This window comes from Podarcis erhardii (genome assembly GCF_964252035.2).
Source record: "Podarcis erhardii genome assembly, chromosome: 8".
NCBI lineage: Eukaryota > Metazoa > Chordata > Lepidosauria > Squamata > Lacertidae > Podarcis > Podarcis erhardii.
In genome coordinates this window covers 58,546,748-58,570,271 of record NC_138499.1, presented here as the reverse complement: position 1 = coordinate 58,570,271, position 23,524 = coordinate 58,546,748, and the positions used below count along the sequence as shown (strand labels likewise).

At 41.9% G+C, this 23,524-nt stretch overlaps 1 protein-coding gene across 1 annotated transcript in view; it reads right to left on the bottom strand.

Moving 5' to 3' along the window:
* The window catches only part of CTDP1 (CTD phosphatase subunit 1), a 48,549-nt gene extending 25,277 nt beyond the window's left edge, over window positions 1-23,272 (bottom strand). The window contains exons 1-8 of the mRNA XM_081873378.1: window positions 22,527-23,272; window positions 16,825-16,908; window positions 15,169-15,262; window positions 14,019-14,147; window positions 11,460-11,610; window positions 6,856-6,946; window positions 3,779-3,945; window positions 699-1,763 (exon numbers count right to left, since the gene is read on the bottom strand). Coding sequence (XP_081729504.1) covers window positions 699-1,763; window positions 3,779-3,945; window positions 6,856-6,946; window positions 11,460-11,610; window positions 14,019-14,147; window positions 15,169-15,262; window positions 16,825-16,908; window positions 22,527-22,855 — 2,110 coding nt within the window. The 5' untranslated portion in view covers window positions 22,856-23,272. The remainder of the gene's footprint in view (window positions 1-698; window positions 1,764-3,778; window positions 3,946-6,855; window positions 6,947-11,459; window positions 11,611-14,018; window positions 14,148-15,168; window positions 15,263-16,824; window positions 16,909-22,526) is intronic.
* Window positions 23,273-23,524: the final 252 nt, after the last annotated feature.

The following is a 23,524-nucleotide window of genomic DNA, read 5'->3' as shown; positions in this document are numbered from 1 at the left end:
ATTTAAGAACACAGCTTGGATGCTTTTAACATTCTCCCCATGCATTTAAAGCAGTCTGTAACATAGCAATGACTACAATTGTAAGGTCTTAGTTGTTGTCACAAAATCAGGATCCAGATGCAAAGGTAAGATAATTTTTGTGTGTGCAACAGAGGCATATAGCATTATAGTTTTGCTGACAGGCCTAGCCAACTGTTCAGATAAACAACTTGCGCATTTTTAGATACCAACAGAGGCAAGAAACACAACCTGGGCTAAAGGAGGAATGAAGAAGAAGAAGAGGAGTTTGGATTTGATATCCCGCTTTATCACTACCCTAAAGAGTCTCAAAGCGGCTAACATTCTCCTTTCCCTTCCCCACCCCCAAAAAAAACACACTCTGTGAGGTGAGTGAGGCTGAGACTTCAAAGAAGTGTGACTAGCCCAAGGTCACCCAGCAGCTGCATGTGCAGGAGCGGAGGCGTGAGCCTGGTTCACCAGATTACGAGACTACCGCTCTTAACCACTACACCACACTGGCTCTCAAAGTGTACAAATGTTCTTCAAAATAACTGAATCCTGGTTTCTTAAAATATTCATGCACAAAAATATCTGCACAGCAGTATTAGAAGCTTGCTACATTGCTAGACGCTTCGTATGACCACCTATTCACACAGAGCCCTAGTTCAAACCCATGTTTTGGATTTACTCATACTTACCAGCTCTTGCTGCAATAAGGTGTGTTGGCTTATTGGGGTCATCTTCATTCAATACTAGGTTTTTTGCAATCTTAGCTCCAAGTGCAGTAGCATGATAATGCTCCCGTGTTTTTTCTATGGGATAATTGGTTGGGTATAATCCACTAAATAATATGGTAACATCTGACAACACTTTTCGTTTCAGTTCTGGCACTATTTTTCTTATATCTGGAATTTCGTCTGTTTCTTTTCTCACATATTTATCATACTTTGAGTAATAGTCCGTGTGCACCCGAACAAGAATCTCTTCGAGATATATTAAATGGTCATCACTGTCTGTATCGTCATCCTCCTCTTCCTCCATGCTTTGATCTAAAGATTCTCCCACAGTTATCCCAGATTGCTCACTATTTTGAGATTCTGTCTCTGCCTCTTTCTTGTCCACGCAACCATTTCCTAGGCTACAAAGGCTGTCTTGTTCACTCTCTTCATGTGCTTCCAGATCAAATGCCTTGGGTTGTGGATTGATGCTTGGTGAGGATACAGAGTTAGCAGAATGGTTCAGCTGTCCGTCCTTTTCTACATTCGTATCAGTTCCCACCAGAGGCATTGCACTTTCCTCTAGTGCAGGCTGTTTTGATTTTCTCCAGCTTCTCTTTCCTTCATTTTCACTATCTGTAGCAGAAGAGGAGGAGGATTTCCTAGCATCCAATCCACTGTCACTTTCACTATCACTCGACAATTCAAAGTCCAAATAATTTGTATTCTTGTTTTGAATCTGTTGTTTGCCTACAGCTGTCCTATTATCATCGTCTGAAGACACATGAGATTCCTTGGCACTCATCACATCATTAGTAACATCCATTCCATGTTTAGAATCACTTAAGGAGTCTCTAACTTTATCATTGCAATTCAAATTCCAGGATGGAGTCTCACTGCCGGCAGAGTTATTGCCATTTACTTCATTTGCAGATTTTTGAATGCCATTGCTTTGTTCGTCTACATTTCCAACATTTTTTGCTTCTTCAGAGTCTCCCGTTGCTGTTGCTGGGTCCGATGCCTCCGTTACTTTTGAAGAATGATTTGCTAAATTAAGAGATATGTATGCATATTAAAATGAATCAGTCTTTGAAGCCAAAATGCTTAGTAACAAATATACAAAAGACCTAATAGCTAAAGACACTTAATCCAATTATGCTTATCTTTATTTAAACCAGAAGCCTGGGGTTGTGGTGGTGGAAATAGATGGTTCCACTTATGTTTTTTAGGTCAACAAATAACTAGCTCAAAACCTTACATATGTAGCATGGAGATTAAATTGTTTCAGAGGATGAAAAACATCCTATTACAACATATCACTCAAACACAGCTTGCCGTACCAAGTCACAGGGCACAACATGTGTCCCACCTTTGGCACCCTGTGCCTGGGCAACCCTGCCCACCACCACCCTGGAATCCACTCTCACCATGCAAAAGTGAAGCAGGGCTAGCTTGTGTCTGACACACAGGGTGGCAGCAGCAGGGTGTGTGTGTGTGTGTGTGTGTTCTGTCATTGCGTAGTTCCTCTTAACATGGTAATGCATGGAGGAGGATTACAAGCTTACAACAGCACAAGAATGGGGAGATGGGAGGTCCCTTTACACAAGCAACAAATAACAAGCCATTAATAGAGAAGGACACTTGTCTTTTCAGACTTATTGATACTCTGCCTCGGGATTCCAGGCACAAACATCTGCGGCTGCAACTGAGGCCATAAGCTGCAATATTTTTAATTGGGGGGGGGTCTGTAAAGTTTTGAAATTAAGACAACTGCCTTAAAATAGATCTGATACAACATGTCTGGCTTTAAAAGCACATTTACTAAATATAAAAGAGGAAAACAAAGGTAGCAAAAAGGTTAATGTTCTAATTTTAGCACACCCAAATAACTACACATGGATGTGCTATTTTCTACTAAGCTATTTCAACGGAGCTTAACTTCCACGAAAGGCACCTTTAGTTTCACTGTCACCATCTGAAAACATGCTTACACTACTTGTTAGTTTTTGTTTAGGCTGAGGAGGCTGATTTGGAACTACAGTATTCCTAGTCACATTCATTTTCACTAAAGGAAGGTTCTAACAACAACTAGCCTCTGGGCAATTTATCACACTTTATCCTCTTCATGGTTGTGCTTGTGACTGAGGGGTAAAACAGACTTTAAAAGTCTGTGTTTTTTTGTTTTTGCCCTCCTTTAAAATAGCAGCTATGGGGTAGAGGGATTCATATTTGGACCATAGGGTTGAAGACCTTCCAGGGCTCATTTTTCCCAACAAAAATCTCTCCCTGCCCACAGGTCAGGTAATACTGCAGTCAATGACAGCTTCAGGGACAAAAATGGTTGTTTGGAGTATGCTAATATTCTACGGGAAAACAGCATAGCAAGAGAAAGATTTTAAACCCTGCCCTACCCTAGGAGCTCCTATTTTTTAAAATGGGGGGGGGGGGATCCATAAGAGTCATGCTTAATATAATATCTAGTTTGCTCTTCTAAACTATTTTAAACTGCCCAATTTGACTTGTACTGCATCAAATTGTAAAGTTTTATGGAATAAAAGCAATTTTACTAATGGAACATTTTTCCCATGGAAAAAGATGATACAGTATTGTATCATCTTCACAGGAGGCAAGCAAGAGGGGCCCTAACCCTGTGTTAAATAATGCTGTGCTCCAATTAAAGGATGAATCTTTGGAGAATGCAACTCGTGATTTTAAATTTGATTTCAACTTGAGACAACTTGGTGTATTGAGATTCCCCCAAATACTGTGTAACAGTGCAACAAATTCTATAGACCCAGCAGATCTGCCTGAGAAGTAGTATAATGCGATGAATGAAGGTGGTCCACTATTCTTGTAAAAGGTAAAGGTAAAGGACCCCTGACAGTTAAGTCCAGTAGCGAACTATTCTGGTAGTCAAACTGAAAAAGAATCTGAATCTGAAATCCTCACTTCTACTGGTTTTGAAAAACTGTTTTAAGATTAGTTGTTTAAAAATACCGTATGTTATCGATATGATACCTTGTAAATGAAGAGGAAACATGAACACACATTAAAATAGTTACCTGTTTTTCTCATTTGAACTTCCCTTGATCCAGGCGGTGCATTAATATCGCCTATGCCCTGAAAGTATACGTATTTCTTCACAGTTATCAAATTAGGTGCATATTTCCAGACATCCTCTCTGTCATCAATAATACAAACCATGGAATCACCACAGGGAAATAAGTTTCTAGAAACAGGAGAAAGATTAAGTGAAATGGACTGATTAGATAACTCTTTAAAATGATTCATATTAAGGCATATCTACTCAATAAAGATATAAAATAAGAAGACATTCTAAATTCACATACTGATTGCAGTCCTTGACATTATCAGTTTGTTTTCTTAAAGCAACTACCATTTCATCTGTATCATCACAATGATTAATATTTATCAGTTTTGCTTAAAACTATCCAGAAGCTGACCAAAGAAAACAAACCATGATATTGAATTGACATAGATACATATAAATATATATACACATACACAAGTCCTTCACTTTTAAATGCACAGAAAATAAAAATCAGATCCACCAAGAATGACTTTTTTTTTATAATCAGCTGTTACAAAGATGGGCAGTAGAAAGCATCACCTGTAACTCTGCCACCTGGAAAACAATTCAATCAATCACTGCTTTCAACTAAGCTATATTATGTGATTAACAAATTAGTGTCAGGTACCACCTAGTGGTATGAGTGAGGCTGTTCTCCTGGACAAAACGATAGAATTGTCTTATAATCCCCCCCCAATAGCTTTAACTTTGAATGCCATTAGAATTTTCAAGCAGTGGCGTAGCGTGGGGGGTGCAAGGGGTGCCAGCCGCACCGGGCGCAACATTTTTGGGGGCGCACTCGGAGCTCTCTGCCCCTACCTGGTCCTGGCTCACTCTCTCTCTCACAGTGCTGGCTGTGCGAATCTGATCCGAGCTGCCGGGTCGCCGCCCACTGTGGAGGGGGAGGGTGCCAGGCGTGCATTGCGGAGCAGAGAGAGAGCGAGGGAGGGACTATCTGGGGGAGGGAAAATGCAGCGGCCGCCCAGCGCAGAGCTGAGCGCAGGAGAGAACTACATCCGACCAGCCCAGTTTTGGAGGGAAGGTGTTAGTTGCGGCGGAGCCCTGGCGCCCCGGGAGGCTGGCCGGGCCGGTAATGGGGCTGGCCGGTGGCGCCGCTGCCATCCTGCGGACAAAAGGGCTGCCGCCCCCGGCCGAGCCCCCCCCCCCCGCGAAACCAGGAGCAGCTCTCTGGTGCTCGAGGGCTTCGCAGGCCCTTCATCTCCCCTCCATTGGCGCCTCAGCCCCCAGCCCTGCCTGCGCGGCTCCTGCGTCTGGGGGCGCGCTCGCGCGGATGGGGTGCCGCTCCCCGCTTGCAAATGGTGCCCGTAAAGTCACATCAGAGACGCCCCTGGGACCCAGTTGCTGCCTTCTTCCCCGCCATGTGATTAAGCCTCGCACTACTTTGTGGCAGTGGTGTAGCGTGGGGGGTGCAGGGGGGGCCGGCCGCACCGGCCGCAACATCTGGGGGTTAGGGGGCGCAAATCCACGGGTTAGGGGGCGCAAATTACTTGCCTTGCCCCGGGTGCTGACAACCCACGCTACGCCACTGTTTTCAAGTTAGGGTGCAGCTGTTTGTGACAGAAATGTTGGGTATGCAATGGGAGCACAAAACTGCACTATTTTATTTTATTTTTATAAAGGAATAAAAATACTATGATTCAGCTTCTTTGGATGGTAAAGGTAATAGTTTCATACTCAAAGCTTTGATATGTGCAGTACATATAGAAACAGCATATCATTCAATCATGCTGTATAAGAGATTTAAAATAGACCTATTGCCCATGAAAATTTGTTTCTATCGATTTGTCAGGCAGGTCAGAGATCCTGCTACACTGATGTATCCAATACAGCTCTGTCCAACTAGGACAGGTCCTACTTAGTTGCATAGTTTTCTTAGGGCCTGTAATAAATCACCGTATTTTTCACTCTATAAGACGCACCAGACCACAAGATGCACCTAGTTTTTGGAGGAGGAAAACAAGAAAAAAAATATTCTGAATCTCAGAAGCCAGAACAGCAAGAAGGATCGCAGCGCAGTGAAAGCAGCAATCCCTCTTGCTGTTCTGGCTTCTGGGATAGCTGCACAGCCTGCATTCGCTCCATAAAACGAACACACATTTCCCCTTACTTTTTAGGAGGGAAAAAGTGAGTCTTATAGAGCAAAAAATACGGTACTCCCCACTTTCAGCTCTACACAGAGAGACTGAAGGAATCATTGGGTTCATGCGTTTCTGCCCAATCCGCTTGCGACCAAACGTGCTGAGAACCAAAGATGCTGAGCCTATTTGAATGTAGGCTCTCTGTTTTTCTAGATACTGAATATACTAAAAAAAATAATAATAAAAAAATGGCTTATATCCAGGGCAGGGGAGATTTCTACTGAAATACCTGGGGGATGTTCTGCTGTGGGTGGGTGTGCACAAGTGGAGAGTGTAACACCTGAACAGGCTCCTATTCTGCAGTTCCCAAGGTCAAAATAGATATGATGGCAGCACGCCCAACCCCAGTCATGCCAAATCCCTACAAAAGCAGAAGGGAAGGGGGAGGAAGGGGGAGATTTAAAGCATGGTGTGAATGGTCAGAGCTGAACCCTTCCATCATCCATGGTTTCTCCCTGAAGCAACCTTAAAAACAACAACATATTTTTGTTCTGATTGAACTCCATAACACAAAGTAACCTCCATTGGAACTGAAGTAGCTTTAAAAAAAGAAGTAGTTTGGGGCAGGGAATTCATAGGCAGAAAAAAGATGCACTCCTATAAATAATTCTAACTCTCATTCCTGCCACCTGAAAAATCACTTCAAATGCAAATAGTTATAGAAAAACAAAAGCAATGGCAATCTATTTTCTTATCAGTTTCTGTTAATGCGGGCAGGATATAATCTCCATTGCTTTACAGTAAAAAAGCATTGAGATGTATATGTTTATGACCAGGAGTGGCAGGTTGGGAAGTTTAAAAAAGTAGTTAGATACTGAAATTATGTTATTTGTTTTCAGCAGTATCCCTCCAAATGCTTCACGAACAATATTCCAATCCCAATACATACCTAAGGTTCCCAGTTTTAGAATATGGATCAATACATTCATCCCTTGACAATATTCGATGGGAAAAAAGCTTCTTTTCGGAGTCCAAGAATGCTTTTAAGGAAAAGAAGTTCAAAATTAATATGTATTTTCCACAAGAATCATCATACTTAGTATGATTTTCTTTGGAATACCACAGGATCGTTTTAGCCAAAAACAGCTTTTAATATGAATTACTGTGCATAACTAAAATTTATTAATGAGATCCCCAAATACATTCATCTACTACATAAACCATAAATACTACACATAAATCTAGAGACCGGTATTAAGCCATTAAGGCTGCAATCCTATACACCCTTAGAAACAAGTCTCACTGAATTCAATAAAGATTATTTCAGAGTAGGCATGTATGGTATTGTGCAATAAATAATTGTAATAAATACTTGCTAATATAACTTGCAACATGACTGATAGGGTCACAATAACATGTCTACTCAGAAGAAAGTCCAATGGAAATTCATGGGGCTTTCTCCCAAGCAACTGGGGTTATGAGTGCCTCCTGAATGTTTTTTAATAAAATGTGAGTTTTTGTTAGATAGAAAAAAAGATTTTGAAGTTTATATTTGTAGTTTATTTAAGAGTAAACATAGCATATTTAGGTCAACATAATGGCCAGTCAAGCATCACATCTTGTTTTGCGATATAACAGTACACCCCATTGTAAAAACTTCATAGCAAGTCTCAGCATTAGTCGATTTCCCCCATTTGTTCAGTGCCATGTCTTGGGTTTGTAGATAGCCAAAGCAGTGGAAAGCATCCTACAATTCTTAAGCAAAATGGGCAAGTTAAGGGAAAGTTTAAATAGGAGTTCTTGTAGTTGCAGGTTTTAAGTTATACTTGTAAGATTTGAACATAAATACTTCTGAGCTATCTTGAAATAGTAACAGCTTTGTTTTTTAAAACATGGCTGGATGACAATTGTCCTGAAAAACTGATTTTTAAGGACTATAATCAGGTAAGAATTCTGCATTCGATTTCTTGGCTACTTCCTCATGTTACATAAACCATTTTTAGTTTCATAGTGGGGGAATCACATTAAAGTAGTCCTGCACTTGTGGTCTACCAGTCACATATTGCAGTTTCATAAGCCTCCTGGTTTAGCTGCTTGCCAGAGATTGCACAAATTAAAGGGTTGTCAAGCATCTGGCACCACAAAATATATGTCAGGGTCGGCTGCATTCACTTTGGTGGGTCACAGGTTGCATTATTTTATATCTGGAGAAGCCCAGTGCAAACTCTGTTTTATAAACTATCACTGTCAAAATTTCTGAGAAAGTTATTTTAAAATTGTGACCCCTATGGTACTGTGCAATATCCATTTCTAGACATGACTGGTGATTCAGGGAGTGATGTGATGCACTTTGAAGAATTTGGATGTTCAGAGGCTATTGACGCAGCACTTTCTAGAATTCCCTATAAAAGGTTTCAGTGACACACTTCCCAATATCACTAGTCACCTATCAAAAATTGATACATGTAGGCAAAAACTATTGTGACTTACAGGAATAACTTAAAACCCACAAATACAAGAAAATTTGAGAGTTAAGGATAGAAGTTCAACCTTAACTCACCCGACTATGCTTAAGAATTTCAGCAAATTCATGTAGGGTCATCCCCTTGCAGTACCTAGGCATAATGAATTGAAAGAATTAGGTAGACAGAACCATCACCAAGTAAACTTAGAAAGATGCATTGGCCTACTAAAGTGAAATAAGCCACTTAATGTAGAAAATAAAAGCGAGGTGTGAATATTTTAAATAAAAATGTTACAACAATATTTCCATAAATGGTCTGTTGTTTTTTCTCCACATTCATTATCTACACAAGTCAATTGCTAACTAGATTGGTCGGTGGGCTAGATCAAAACACAAGCCCCCTCCTACAAGCTCCTCTCAGCTGAGTAAGTTCACTTTGTGTCCTGGAGATAAAGGTAGGACCTTGAACAACAGAAACAGGGAGAAATGATCACTATATCAGCCAGTATATCAGCTGGCCAGTCCTTTATTAATATGTATCAACACATGTAGATTAGGGTTAAGGAGAAAGTGGAAAAAAGAAGGAACAGATGCCTCTTCTTTCAACATATACCACCATCCTGAAGAGACCAATTAGCAGGAATAAACAGCTTACATAAAAGAATCAGTTGAGGAATAAATCGGGATATACTTTCTTTTTTGGTTTTCACCTATTTAATTATATAAAAATAATACATTATGTGTCAACTGACACTTTCCTAAGAACATATTTCATTTATGGGTGATTTACATTTCCTTGCATGAACAACAATACCCAGTGGCTCGATTAGCAACAAACTCAAAGTAATGGTTATTTAATGACCTGGTTTACACAATCAAATCATGACTCAACAAGCCAAAATATGAATGACTCCATGCACTTGCATGCGGCGTCCATCACAGAAGTGGAGAAACAAACCAGGAAGCTGCAATTAGCTATGGCTTCCCATTATGTGGCAACCAGAAACAATAATTAATGGTTTCCAAACAAGCGAAGATTCCCAACTCATCCTTAAAAGATGTCCTAATATTCTAACTTGGTTGGACTGAATCTAGCATAGTTTCCCAGTATGCATGTAAAGGGAAACTGTGGTTAAGTACGGCTTCAATGCTCATTTGCCCACTCACATGAAAAGAGGACTTTGGGGCTGCATGAGGGTGATGCAGCCTGTGCAAATCCTAGTTTATTAAGCAGAGTTAAAAGATTAAATACATTTCTTTCTCAACCCAAGAACTGCATTCCCTTATAGGGAACCTTTATGTACACCCCATCAGCATCCATTCCCATTATCTTTCACACACATGCTTACACCCATTCTCATCCTTGACTGGCCAGGTTGGCTGGAAAGTGGAATCCAACAATATTTGGAGGGCCACGGGTTTTTCATCCAGGCTCCACTGCACATTAAATGAAGTCTTCATTCAACACAATTTCTCTTTAAATTTACTGCCACCTTGTGTTTGAAGCATGCACACACTATTGTAAACAATGACTGCTATAAAAACACACAGTTGGAGAGTTGCTTTTCTTCTTTCAAGCAGAACCATGACATTTTCCTGAGATCTGAGGGAAAAAGTGAATCCCTCCACCCAAATTACATACCCCACTCTTTTCAGGGCAGTTATATATTATTCATCACTTCTGGCTTCTCATGGTCTCATGTTGAGGGACAACAGTGATTTTCAAAACAGAAGAAAGTTTGCATCTTGGAGCAAAGTCTGCAAACTGACCTCATGGGTAGGTACATTATCAGATTAGCCATGTACGTTCCCCATTTTTATTCCTCCTCTTCCTACCTCCCCTAATAGCTTTGTGTAATGCCAGATGCAGAATTCTGGAGAACCTGAAAGCTTCTGCAACAGTTTGGCTTGTCCCAGTGAAGGTACTGCACAATTGCAGATTTTTGGTTTTGTTCTTACAAATGAATGTTGCTTTTTGTGTGCTTTGTAAAACTGAGGGCAATATCCAACAAAGTAGTTCAGTTAGTGCATGGACCTCTGGCTGTGCAATGGAACTTTGCCCTGTCTTCTCCCTCAGCAACCTCTATGTTTGTTCTGGGGGTTCCCTCCAAACCTGCAGAACAGATATGGGGAGGGCATGGGGGGGGCATCAGGGAGAGGTGACATTCTATTGAGAAGCCAGAATTTCTTATGCTAACGGAACTACTTCATTGGATACCACCTTGAGTGCTTTAAATAGGCCAAAGTAACAAGAAGTCAATGGTAGAATGCAATAGGATAATAATGCTTTCAGCACCAAAGAACTTTAATTTACTGCCTGTTGGAATACAGTGGAACCTTGGTTTTCGAACGTAATCTGTTCCAGAAGACCGTTTGACTTCCGAAACGTTTGAAAACCAAAAACTTAATACAGAAGCCTCAATACAATAGGGGAACTCAAAACGGAAGCCGCGTGGAACGTTCAGCTTCCAAAAAGCATTTGAAAACAGAAGCAGTTACTTCTGGGTTTTCGGCATTCAAAAGCCGAAACGTTCGACATCTGAGATGCTCGAAAACAGAGGTTCTACTGCCTTCATTCCTCATGTAAATGAAACAATGCACCTAGCCACAATTTAGCTGGATCAAAAATCTAAATAAAAGGGATGATGATCCAATTCTCTCAATCCCATGCTAATCTCTTATCCTGTTGTGGATTAGCAGATATTATTGTCTGACTGTTACTCTCAGCATGATTTGTTTAAGCCACCTTGAGTGCCGATCAGGGAAAAATGCAGAGTGTAACAACAATACTTTTGAACAAGATTTGAAAAGTAATTTGGGAACAGCACTGCAGCTGCTTGGTAGCTTCTATTCTAAGTACCATAATAATTATAATAATAAATAAAATAATAATAATAATAATATAGAATGTTCTATATTATGGTACATAGAATAGAACCGTAGAGTTGGAAAGGATCCTGAAAATCATCTAGTCCAACCCCCTGCGATGCAAGAATCTCACCTAGATCATACATGACCGATGGCTATCCAACCTCTGCTTATAAACCTCCAAGGAGTGAGAGTCCATCACTTCTCATGGAATTGCTTACCTGCAATTGTATGTGCATAAAGTCTGCTTCCAAAGGTAAACACATGTAGTTCATACAACTTGGCAATCTTTTCTAGGAACTCTCTGCAATGAGGACGCAACCGAGTATGTAGCATAGGCTCCCCTCGACCTAACTGAAAATGGAATATTCCCTGAAAGGGAGAGATAATACTGGTAAGATGTAAGCTATAACTCATAAATAAAACCCATTTTCTGGCATATACAGAATGATTTTCAGCTTATAAAAGAATTTAGTTTTCAACTACTATTAGGTGTACCAAACTTTTAAAAGTTAGCAGTTTGTATACACTTACAAATATACATTATAACGTTCAATAAAAAGAGCAGCTCAGCATTTACATTTGCTTGCATGGTTTTTATAGTATCTCATGAACTACAACTTCTGTCAGGCCAAGCCAATGCCCAGTAATCATGAGAGTTGTAGTTCAGCAGCATCTGGAGTCACAGGCTAGACCACCTTATCATAGAATGACTGAAAATAGTCACTATATGATGAAGTAGTATTAGCTATTTATCAAGTAGATCAATTTAGTTAAGAATATTTGGGAGCTAGCTAGGTAACTTCAGTTTCATTCCCATTTCTCTAGCTAGGATCCAGAAAGCCCACATGGGCAGCAAGTGTCTTTTCCAGTTGCTACACTGGAGAGTACACCAGACCTCGGAGCAAATTTTGTAACAGCTGAAGTAGGAGAGGTTCCTGAAAAGTCCCAACCTTTATGCACCTCTGGTTGTGTGGGCAAGTACTTTCACTGAATATTCACTAGATGATTATTTAACTACCGTATTTTTCGCTCTATAACACGTACCTGACCATAACACGCACATCGTTTTTAGAGGAGGAAAACAAGGGAAAAAACATTCTGAATGAAACAGTGGATGTATCATTTTTGGGCTTCATGCTGTGGCCACAGACATGTGATCTGATGGTGAATTTGGGGTGACCCAATGCAAAAATCCTGAGAATCCCTGTGGATCCATGCTTTGTAACCACGTTTTTGCACCATTGCAGCCCCAGGCAACAGTGGGTGCGTGATTTTTTTGGTGCAGGCTGTAGCCATGGACATGCTATGTGATCTGATGGTGAATTTGGGGTGACCCAATGCAAAAATCCTGAGGATCCATGTGGATCTGTGCTTTGTAACCACGTTTTTGCACCATTGTGGCCCCAGGCCACAGTGGGTGCGTGATTTCTTTGGTGCAGGCTGTAGCCATGGACATGCTATGTTATCTGATGGTGAATTTGGGGTGACCCAGTGCAAAGATCCTGTGGATCCATGCTTTGTAACCACGTTTTTGCACCATTGCAGCCCCAGGCAACAGTGGGTGCGTGATTTTTTTGGTACAGACTGTAGCTATGGACATGTAATGTGATCTGATGGTGAATTTGGGGTGACCCAATGCAAAAATCCTGAGGATCCATGTGGATCCGTGCTTTGTCACCACGTTTTAAATGGGGAGGGAAGGAAAAACACAGAAGGGACAAGAAGCACAAGAGGGGTGTGCGGAGAAGCAGCTGGCTAAGAATGCAGGGGAGGAGTTTAACGGGGTGGGGGGGAGGAAAGGAAGGCAAAAGTCCCCCCCCCAAGCCAGCCCTCTCTCTCTCTCTCCCACCTGCATGTTTATCGGCTGCCTGCGAGTCCCTAGAGCACGGAGAGGAGGAGGTGGTGGGCTGGAGCCTGCACGCAGTGTGACTAGGAAAGAATTAGAAGGAAGGACTCGATCCTTTCCTTAACCCTCTGCTTGCCAGGAGGGCAGGGGATTCCCTGCTCTTTGTTGAGTTTGAGCAAACGCAGCAACAGAAGCGTGTGGGCAGTAAGACCCTGAGGCAGAATGCAGGAAAGCAGCAGCTTCCGCCTTCCCTCCGCCCGCCCGCCTGATCTTACTTTTGCCTGATTTTTGCCTATTTTTGCCCCTGCGCTCCGGCGAGTCAGCTCCAGGGACCACACATTCGCTCAATAACACGCACAGACATTTCCCCTTACTTTTTAGGAGAAAAAATCTGCGTGTTATAGAGCGAAATTTACGGTAAGTATCACTCAGAGAAGATCTATTGGAATTAATGGACCTAACTAGTGTCCATTAATTTAATTTAGTCTATTCTGAGGAAATTTAGTTGTCTACCACCTACTGTTCCTTTTCTGGCAAAAAGCAATACAAGCAGATTTCACATGCATTATTTTTACATTATTGATTTGATCTTGTCCCATCCTGAAGGCTGTATTTCTTATTTTCAATGTTTGGACATCAAATTCTAATGGTTGTTTCTTTGTAGTTACTGCAGATTTAGTATGTATGCCAGCATTTTTATTTATTATTGGTTTGTTTTATATTTTCTTTCAGTGCTAGATGCCTTGAATTTCTTCTGGAAGCTAGAATAATAAACAAGGGCTTAGGATCTACTATATATTTTGGAAAGTTTTTATTTGCTATGAATTGGATGCCTCTTAGTTTATGAACTTTATAAAGCATTTCATTCTTGAAATATTGAACAGTTTTAATGTATTTTGGCAAAGAACAATAATCACTAATGTTGCTTTACTCTGTTAGACATCTGTTGGCAGTGCTGTTCTGTTGTATGGATCAATGTCTGGTCCAAATCTACCATTAGCACCAGTTTTCGATTTCTGCGTAGCCTCTCCTGGTCTTCTCTTCCCAGCTGCTCAGCTTGCTACAATAAAAACAGAGTATCCCATTAAGTGTATTTGAAGCATAAAATGAGGATTAACTTGAACAGATCTCAGTAGACACAGTGCAATGTACAGTAATTTCAAAGAAGAAAAACAAACAACAGCCAGGCAAAATTCAATTGACTAAATAGCTCCTTTCACTCATATTAAAGAACAAATGGAAGTGGAACATCATCTTAGAGTTGCCCTCTAGGCCTCCAAAATCCTAGCAATTTGTATGTATCAGACTCACTGCATCAACATGTTTAATTAGTGGATTTTGCAGCAAAGGGTTTATTTGAACTTCTGGTATGTGGCAGATGCAGTGTGCATTTTTCCCCTACAAGCAAAAAAATAAGGAGTGCTATCCAATGAAGTACTTCTGTTAGTGCAATCTAAATTTGTCCTGGAGATTCCTCCACCCCCCCCCCCCGAGCAGAACCCTCCATTTGTGCAAATGGAAATCCTTATGCATGTTGTACAGAGTTCTCGTTATTTCCACTGCTCTTCATGTGCTGTAAAAGCAGCTGGTTTCCTGGGTATAACATTTTACTTGCACCCAAGTGTTTGATGGCCAAAATATACTGTTCGTGGCTACTTTTAAAATATTAGCTGTGAGGGTATGTGACTGATTTTTATTTCAATTTCAACAGTATTTTTAATTATGTTGCTTTATTGCTTTTGTGTTTGGCAAAAAGACTGGGATATAAATTTAATAAGTTTGCCATCTAAACTTGTATTGGCAGGCTTTGTGCAAGAAGAATATAGAGTGAAATCCAAGGGAGCAGGCAGTAGTAAGGCAGTAGTTCTCTCTTCAAAACTAAAATTTGATTACAACACATCAGAAACATGTATAGCTTAGGATTCTATCTACTTGAAAGAGTTGCTTTCAACTTCAAATTTAGCTAAGACAAACTTGCTGTATTACATGCATTCATAATGAAGAAATTCTGCTAATTAAATCTGCTGAACTTTGGGCCCCTGCCAAAAATAAGGGGAAGAGTAGGAGTATACTGTACTTACTTCAGAGCTAACCATCAATTCTGGTACACTATGAACCATTGATACAGTTGCTGTGGATACTGGCATATTCTGTGTTCCATTCTTGCTTCGTAACCTAACAATGTGAAAGATATCAGACAAATTTTATTAATAACAGTTACCAAAAAAACCCTCTAACAGGACTGATTTGTGCCGTAAGTTTTAAAGACAACTACCTTATTTATCACTTGCACCAACCAGCCTTAAACAGTGTATGCAAACAGTAAATTTACATGATGTTTAATTGGCAAGCAGAATATAATTTAAGAACAGGAAAAATGGCACACCTTGGTACAGAGACCAGAGTCACGCTTTTTAAACCAAGTAAAAAGTACCCAAGTACATATACACATCTATGTACTTAAATTATTGGCATCCTATGAAGCATATAGAATAATGGTGAAAAGGATTAGGATTCATTTCTGTTTATTGAGAGAAATGTTAGGCTTTTAGAAAGTCTTAACATTTACAACAAATACCACATTTCTGTTTTGCAATATAAAATTGTTGGGTTTGTGTATGTTTTGTTTTACTTAAAATTTCAAAAGTGAACTGCATTTGCTCTCAGAAAGAATTAAACTGGAATATAGGAATACAGGGTGGCAGCATCCCAATATCTGAATAAAACTGCTTTCAGTGTAATGTAGGTATTAGAGTGTTGGATGAAGACCTGGGAGACCAGGATTCTAATCCCAACTCAGCAATGAAGTTCGCTTGGGGGACTTTGGGCCAGTCACTGTATTTTAGTCTAACCTACCTCCATAAGGTTGTTGTGAGGATAAAATGGGGAGGGGCAAAGCCATGTGTGCTATCTTGAGCTCCTTGGAGGAAAGGTGGGCTATAAATCAAATAAATAATAATAATGGTGCATGAGCAGTTGTGCAATAGTGATTACACTTGGCTTCAAAATGTTGTTCTTCATCCACCCTGCTTTATCTGCACATAAGCTGTCATATGACATCAGTGGGCAGCAGTGTATTTTGATAGTTATATCAAGAATATCCTGTTTGGCCTTTGTGAAGACAATGGACACAAAATGGATATTTAAACATGAAGGTTTTTTACAGGCAACAGCCGTAATCTTTATTTCAAACTCCCAAGACACTCCCATCAATTCTATTAATCAGAACTATTTCAAGTTCTTGACTGTATTTCTGGAGACCTGAACAGGGAACAGTTCCTACTACAAAAGAAATTTTACTGTTGTGGTTTTCTATGTACAACACTGTCACCCATTTGGTTCTTTATTGTTGCATTCATGCCCAATAGTTCAGCAAGGATGTTTTACATTCCTTTTGAAAGAATGATGCTTTGGTTTATCCATCAATAAACCTGTGCTCATACCTACCAATGTTTTAGTCCGCTGCATACATTTTATGAAGAATGCCATATTTATTATCATCAAACTGATGTTTATTTCTATTTTGTAATATGCTGGTGCAAGTTCGCATGCTCCATATTTCCACTTATTTCTGGCACTGCTGGGCATACAATAAACATAAATTGTTCTTTCCAAGTATGAAGAGCATTATTCCAGTGCAATGCAATTGATTTCAGTTTAAATTCCTCAAAGGTGAAAATCCTCAGTTTAATGCAGCACCATCAAGTAGAAGTCAAAGTCCATACAACAATACTCACTGTGTCAAATCCTGGCCACACTCTGCACATAAGCCTTTCATAACAACTGGATGGCTGCATCCTTCCAGCCGCACCAGGACACCTCTGGAAAGCAAAGAAAAATCTTACTTAAGGAAAAACTGATTTCATTATATTATATTCCGTATCACATTAGAAGTAGGGAAATCAGGGTTTACACTGACTGTCACACTGAATACTAGAGCAGCAGTTGCCAACCTCCATCCTCCCTCCAGACCACCTGAAAATTGCTGGGGTATGTGTGTGCATGGGGGTATCTCGGTAGACCACTCAAAATTGTTCTGCATATTAAAAACACATATAATGCACATACATTTTAAGGGACACGGGTGGCGCTGCAGGTTAAACCACAGAGCCTAGGACTTGCCGATCAGAAGGTCGGCGGTTCGAATCCCCGTGACAGGGTGAGCTCCCGTTGCTCGGTCCCAGCTCCTGCCAACCTAGCAGTTCAAAAGCATGTCAAAGTGCAAGTAGATAATAGGTACCACTCCGGCGGGAAGGTAAACGGTGTTTCTGTGCGCTGCTATGGTTCGCCAGAAGTGGCTTAGTCATGCTGGCCACATGACCCGGAAGCTGTACGCCGGCTCCCTTGGCCAATAAAGCGAGATGAGCGTCGCAACCCCAGAGTCGGCCATGACTGGACCTAATGGTCAGGGGTCCCTTTACCTTTACCTAATGCACATTTTAATATTAGTATTCTTGCTTTTCTAATGGGATGGATATGCCTGTTTGGTGAATGAAGTCCTATGAAGCTAAATGTAATGTTTGTTAGCCTCTGATCAGGTTCAGTGTTCATTTTGCTACTGCATGTGGAAGTATGGTAGCTGTTAACTTTTTAATACACCATCTGTGTGGTGGTCATGGAGAACCAGTGATCCATAGATCACAGTCTGAAAATCTTGGCAACAATTGCTTGGTGGACACAAACATAAAAACTATCCATGATATTTCACAGCTTTCTTATGTTGATTCACACAATACAGAATGTGTTTGCTTAATAGTTTTCTTTAAGCTTATTTCTATTTATTTTTTATAACAGCTGAATTTATTACTGTTCACTTTAGTTATTAAAAAAGCCCTCTTTTAAAGGATTTAACTGATCCAGAAAGCATACATTTTAGAGAGATATTCTATCTGGGCACAATCCATAGCACAAGGACTGTGCTGTAGTGCAGTGGTAGAACAACTGCTTTGCATGCAGAAGGTAGGACAAGGTATCTCCAGGTAGGGTTGGAAAAGAACCCTGTCTGAAATCCTGGAGAGCCAATCCCAGTCAGCATACGCAGTACTGAAATAGATGGACCAATGGTCTGACTCAACATAGGGAAGCTTCTGAATGTTCCTAATTCATTGGGGAGTTCTCCTGAACAATGTATATGAAATGAATGGATTGTTTGAAATGAATGCTTGATTAAGATCAGGGAAATGGCTTACGGTTGGGAGAGGGCTCATAGCTATCTGAAGTACTGGTTGACAGGTCATTTTATTTTCACCTCATAGGAATAAAGTTCTTGTCTTGAATGGTTTTTTTTTGTTTTTTGTATTTAAGGAGATAAAAATGTAGACCTAGTACTATTTTAAATGGTTTAACAGCATGGCTCTCTAGAATGGGCTTGTAAAAAGTACAACCTAACGTTTTGAGATGATGTGAAGTTCTGTGCATTTAGTTTCACTAAAGGGCACACACCTCTAGAAAATCCCAAATAGCACAATTTCAAGGTACATTTCAATCTGATTTGCCAGTTTTAGAATTCAAATTGGTTTGGTTGCTCAGTGGATGACCTTCACTGTGAAAAGGACTGCGGAGTGTAACTCCGCAAATAATCCTGTGTGCCCTCAAGGTTTCTTGGTACTCTCTCACATTATGTACTTATCTGACTGTTCAAAATGTGAGATGAAGGCACAGCACCTTGGTGATTCCACTTACTTATAAGGGAGAGCCATTACCACTGGTCCAATCCATTACATATATGCTATGGGGTGCCACAGGGTTATATCTTGTTGAGACATCTACATGAAACTGTTGCGGAAGAGCATACATGCTCTGGAGTAAAGTGTCATCAGTATGTACAGTCCCATCCAGGTGAAATGGTGGCATTTTAGCCAAGGTGGTGCCTTTCAGCTGTTGTAGGACTCCAACTTGGCTCAATTCTAGGCAGCAAGGTCATCAGGATATCTTGCTGACCACTCCTGTTCTAAGCTACTGCTTTGACTCGGTAATATGATGGGTGAGGGCTAATAAGGTGAAACACTGTATTTGGCTTGTCCTTTCACTACTTGTTAGGGATGCTTAGGCCTGCTCTCAACTCTTTTGTTTATGGGTGCCTAAGTGATATCTTTGCTTAAAGCACTCTTTACCAACTTAGATTAGTGTGCAAATTGTGGCCTTCCAGAACAAATGCAATATTCCCATTGTTATCCATGGGCTTTCTGTGAAAAGCATTATACTCCTGCAAGATGGCAGTTCAAGTTATTAATAGGCACTCAGCATGCTAAGCATATTTTGCCTGTATTGACAAAATGTTGTATTTAAATTGGCTTCCAGTTTGTTACCAGGTATACTTTCAAAGATTTTGATTTTTAAAGCCCCAAACTGCCTGGAAGTGAGGTATCTGAAGGATTGTATTATCCCATATGAACTCTTTTGTTAAGGTCATCTTCTGGGTGTTATCTCCTTTGAATAACTTTTCACTTTATAACACCCTGATTGTGGAATGCTCTTCCCAAGGAGGTTCAGCAGGCATCTCTCGCAATATGTTTTAGAGAGCAATCCTAAGTATGGAAAACCAGTATGATTTATGCAGACCTAAGTTAAGTAGCATAAAGTACATCATTTCCAAACTCCATTCAGGAGCAGCCTGACAGAGGGAAAACAAGCCTTTAAAATAGTTTCCCATCCCCACCATTTGCCTGGAGAACTTATTTTTCAGGAGTCACAGTAGTGTAAGTTTCGTCAAACTTGGCTCAGTCTGCTTAGCCCTGGTTGAGCAGGGATGCGGGAGTTATTTACACCTGTGAATCTCTGGCTGAGTCAGGCTTGGGGACTTGTGCCTGTATAGCCCAGCTGAGCTGGGAACTGGCTGGCTGACCTCGAGATCTGCCACATCCTAACTTGCTCATCCTGATGGATCTAGGGTTAGGACCGTGCCCTTAGGCATGAAGTAAGAACCATTTAATTCTCAAAAGCCTTGTCTACAGTGTACTTTTGATAATCATGCTTTGGTTGATGCTTTGAATTGGCTTTACTTTTACACATACACACACTTAAACAAACAGTCAGGATATTCATTACAAACAATAAGTAAGGATACACATTTTAAATAAATAAATAAGACATGGTAGATGTTTTTATCCACTCCAAAACTGAGCTCAAACAAAAACAGGCACTGAATACTGATAAGGCCATTTGCAGAAGGACACCTGCAGGCAGGTAACAGCTAAACTACTTGTTCAGAGCAACATAGGATCCTTGCTGCATGGGAAGAAAAAAGGCAAACCCAGAGACATGCACATTCTTGTGTGTATATGTCTAGTACACATAGGAAACGAGACATATCATAAAGGCAAAGGAGAAGATGGGGCAGATTTGATCTACTTGATTTCTGTACTAACCACAGAAGGAAAAAAGCCCCTACTTCCTCAGCCAGCATGAAAACCAAGCAGGCACTTGGAGAAAGGAAAGATCTACCTGTCCTTCCTCCACCTGTATTCTTGGTGTATTCTTTCCTATCCCAAGGTACTATGTATCTCACTATCTAAATGCACATCCCAAACTACATAACAGCATCTTTTTGCATACATATATCTCTGGAATGAAGTTAGAGAGTGTAGCTACTCTGAAATCTTCTTTAATAGATAGCTATGTTCAGGGATGACAAGAGTTAAGGTCCATCAACTTCTGGGGTGTGATTCCCCATCCAAAATTTAATGTCTAATTAATTTTACAATAGTGTTTCCTACATTTTTTGTGTTCAGGTACAACATAGGTCAAGAAATCATCACTGCAAATTAGGAATTAAAGAAAAAAGTAACCAAGATGAAAAACTGTTCTGAACTGGATCAGACTTGTGCAATTAGAGTAATCTTGGGTATTAGAATGAGTGTTACATTTGTATAAACAGACATAAATTTAAGTGATAAAGTCCAACATATTTACCCTAATTTTAACATTTCTTCTACATTTTACCAAGGCCTGCTTCCTACACACAGTCTACACTCAAGACTACAGCTCTGACTTATTCAGGTTAATTAAGGTGTCTCTAATCACAGGCTGTTTATCTTGCTGTTACTCACTTTGAGCCCTTGGGCTAGGGTGTACTACAAATTTAAACACAAACAACACACTTTACATCAGGTTTACATCCCACCCTTCCTTCAAGGAATTCAGGCCCTTCTATTCTCATAACAATCCTGTGAAGTAGGTTATCCTGAGACGGCAACTGGTACAAAGTCACTCAGTATGCTTTGCAATTTGTACTCAGTTTTTTTTCAATCTCTGCCAAATGCTCTAACCATGGCACCACATTGCCTTTCCATAAATATACAGCTCAAGTCACTGTATTTTATGGGATAAATTTGTCCTCCTTTCCTCCTTCTCGCCTTTTATCATCTCTTTTGCTGTCAAAGTTTTACTATAAGGTCCCCAATGGAAAAACCTTGAAATACAACAACTGAAGAGCTACAGGTTCCCCAGCCCTATATTACAGTAATTAGTTCAATGTCAGGCAGAACATGCACGAAACAGTAAGTACCTAGTCAAGCTCTACTATGATGTCACAACAAATCACCAAATGACATAGAAAGAATTGAGTAAGAAGGGTCTTATGAGAGCTTTGAGGTTTGCTGAGGAGGCCCTTCTTGCGATACTACCATACACTGAAATTTGGGGGCCTATGACTAGCCTAGAAAACCTTCCGGGCAATGGCAAAGGCTATGGAAAACTCTCATACTGTCTATCTTTCTCCCTCTTCCTATGGGCCTCCTGAACATTTAAGGTGATGGTCTGTTCAGCAATGTAGTCAGATGGAATAGTTTCTTTAAACTGGATTGTGTTCTTTGGGGCTTTTAGAAGCTCGTTTTGAATTCCAATTACTTGTTATGCTCTGTGGGCTATAAATAAAAGAAAGCTGTTTCACTCTATTTTTGCCCCTTAGTTTCCAAGGTAAGCTGCCTGTAGCTTGTCTGCACATCTTTGAAAACTTCACTTCAGAAGTGTTAAAGCCATGTGGGAACCTACATTATTGCAACTGGCCTGGCAGACTGCAAAAGCAAGTAAAAAGGGGTTGTGTTTCGCCCTTCGCTAGTCACTCCTCCTCCTTCCTCCATGGAGACGCGGAGCAAAGATCGGTTTCCTAAGGCGCTTCAACCGAGACCCAAGGAAGACGGGCGGGCAGCCTGAAGCGCCGGCCGAGCCCCCCTGGCTGCGGCGCCATCTGAGCCAGAGGAGGAGCGGGGCCTGGGCTGTCACAGGCGCCGCCGTGGAAGAGGGCGGAGAAGGCACCGGCTGCTCCTCCCGCCTCTCCTCGCCCTGTCCCGGATCTTCGCAGGAGAGGGCAGAGGCGAGCGGAGAGCGGAGGCGCTTCCCAAGTCCAGGCGGAGAAGCCGAGAGGCAGAAGTCACCGGAGGCGGCGCTTCCCCGCGGCCCGGCCCACCGCCCTCCCCAAGCCCCGGCCGACCCCTCTTACCCGGGCGGGATGACTTGGCCGCGCTGCGCGCACAGCTCCCGCACCACCCCCGGCCGCTCCGCTTTGACCTTTCGCTCGGCTGTCCGTTGCGGGCCGGTCTCTGCGGCCGAGGCTCCAGGCCGGGCCGAGCCCACGATAGGCGCGCAAACCGCCAGCACCGAGCCGATCTTCACGGCCGCCCCGGCCGACACTTTCCATTCCAAGAGCCGCAGCGGCTGCGGGCCGGAGACGCGGATCTCCGTCACCTCGGACGCGGCGGCAGCGGCGGCGACGTCCCCTCCTGAGGAGGAGGAGGAAGACGACGAGGCGGCCGCTCCCGGTTCCTCCATGGCCTCGGCCGCTGGGGCTCCCTCCCAGGCCGGGCCCGACTCGGCTAGGGACAGGTCGCTATGGCGACGGGGGCGCCGCTGCCGGTTAAATGAGGAGAATCGAACGCGAAACGTTGCGCTTCCCCCTCCCCCACCCACCAACTACCACCTTTTTTTTTAAAAAAAAAATAACAACAAGAAGTAGTCACGAGCAGCGCCAACTGAGCGCGAGGTCAAGGCTCCGTTGCGCAGGCGCGGGACAACCTTTTTTTTTCTGGCGCCCGGGCCAGCTTAAAGGGGCCGCCGCGTTAAATCCGGCCCGCCTCTGGAGACAGCGAAGGCAATCGGATAGTATAGTACTGTAGCCTCTCAACACGCTCTTCCAGCTCCTGGGCGGGGCAATTTTCAGCCCCGCCTCCCGGTTCCTTCCGGCATCGCGCGCTCCTACCTTACTGGAGACGCAAGCGCGCGTTCGCTTACACGCCCCTCCGCGTGCGCTACATAACACTGCCCCGTGTTTTTCTGCCCCGTCGAAGGGGATTGTGGGATATAGAGGCCGGCTTGCAAACCTTCTAACGCTAACTACAAGTCCCAGCATGCATTTCTCTGGCTGTTTGGGGCATGTGTAGCCGGCTACAGCAAACAGGACGGCAGCGGCAGTTATTTGCTTGCTTGCTTGCTGACCTGGTT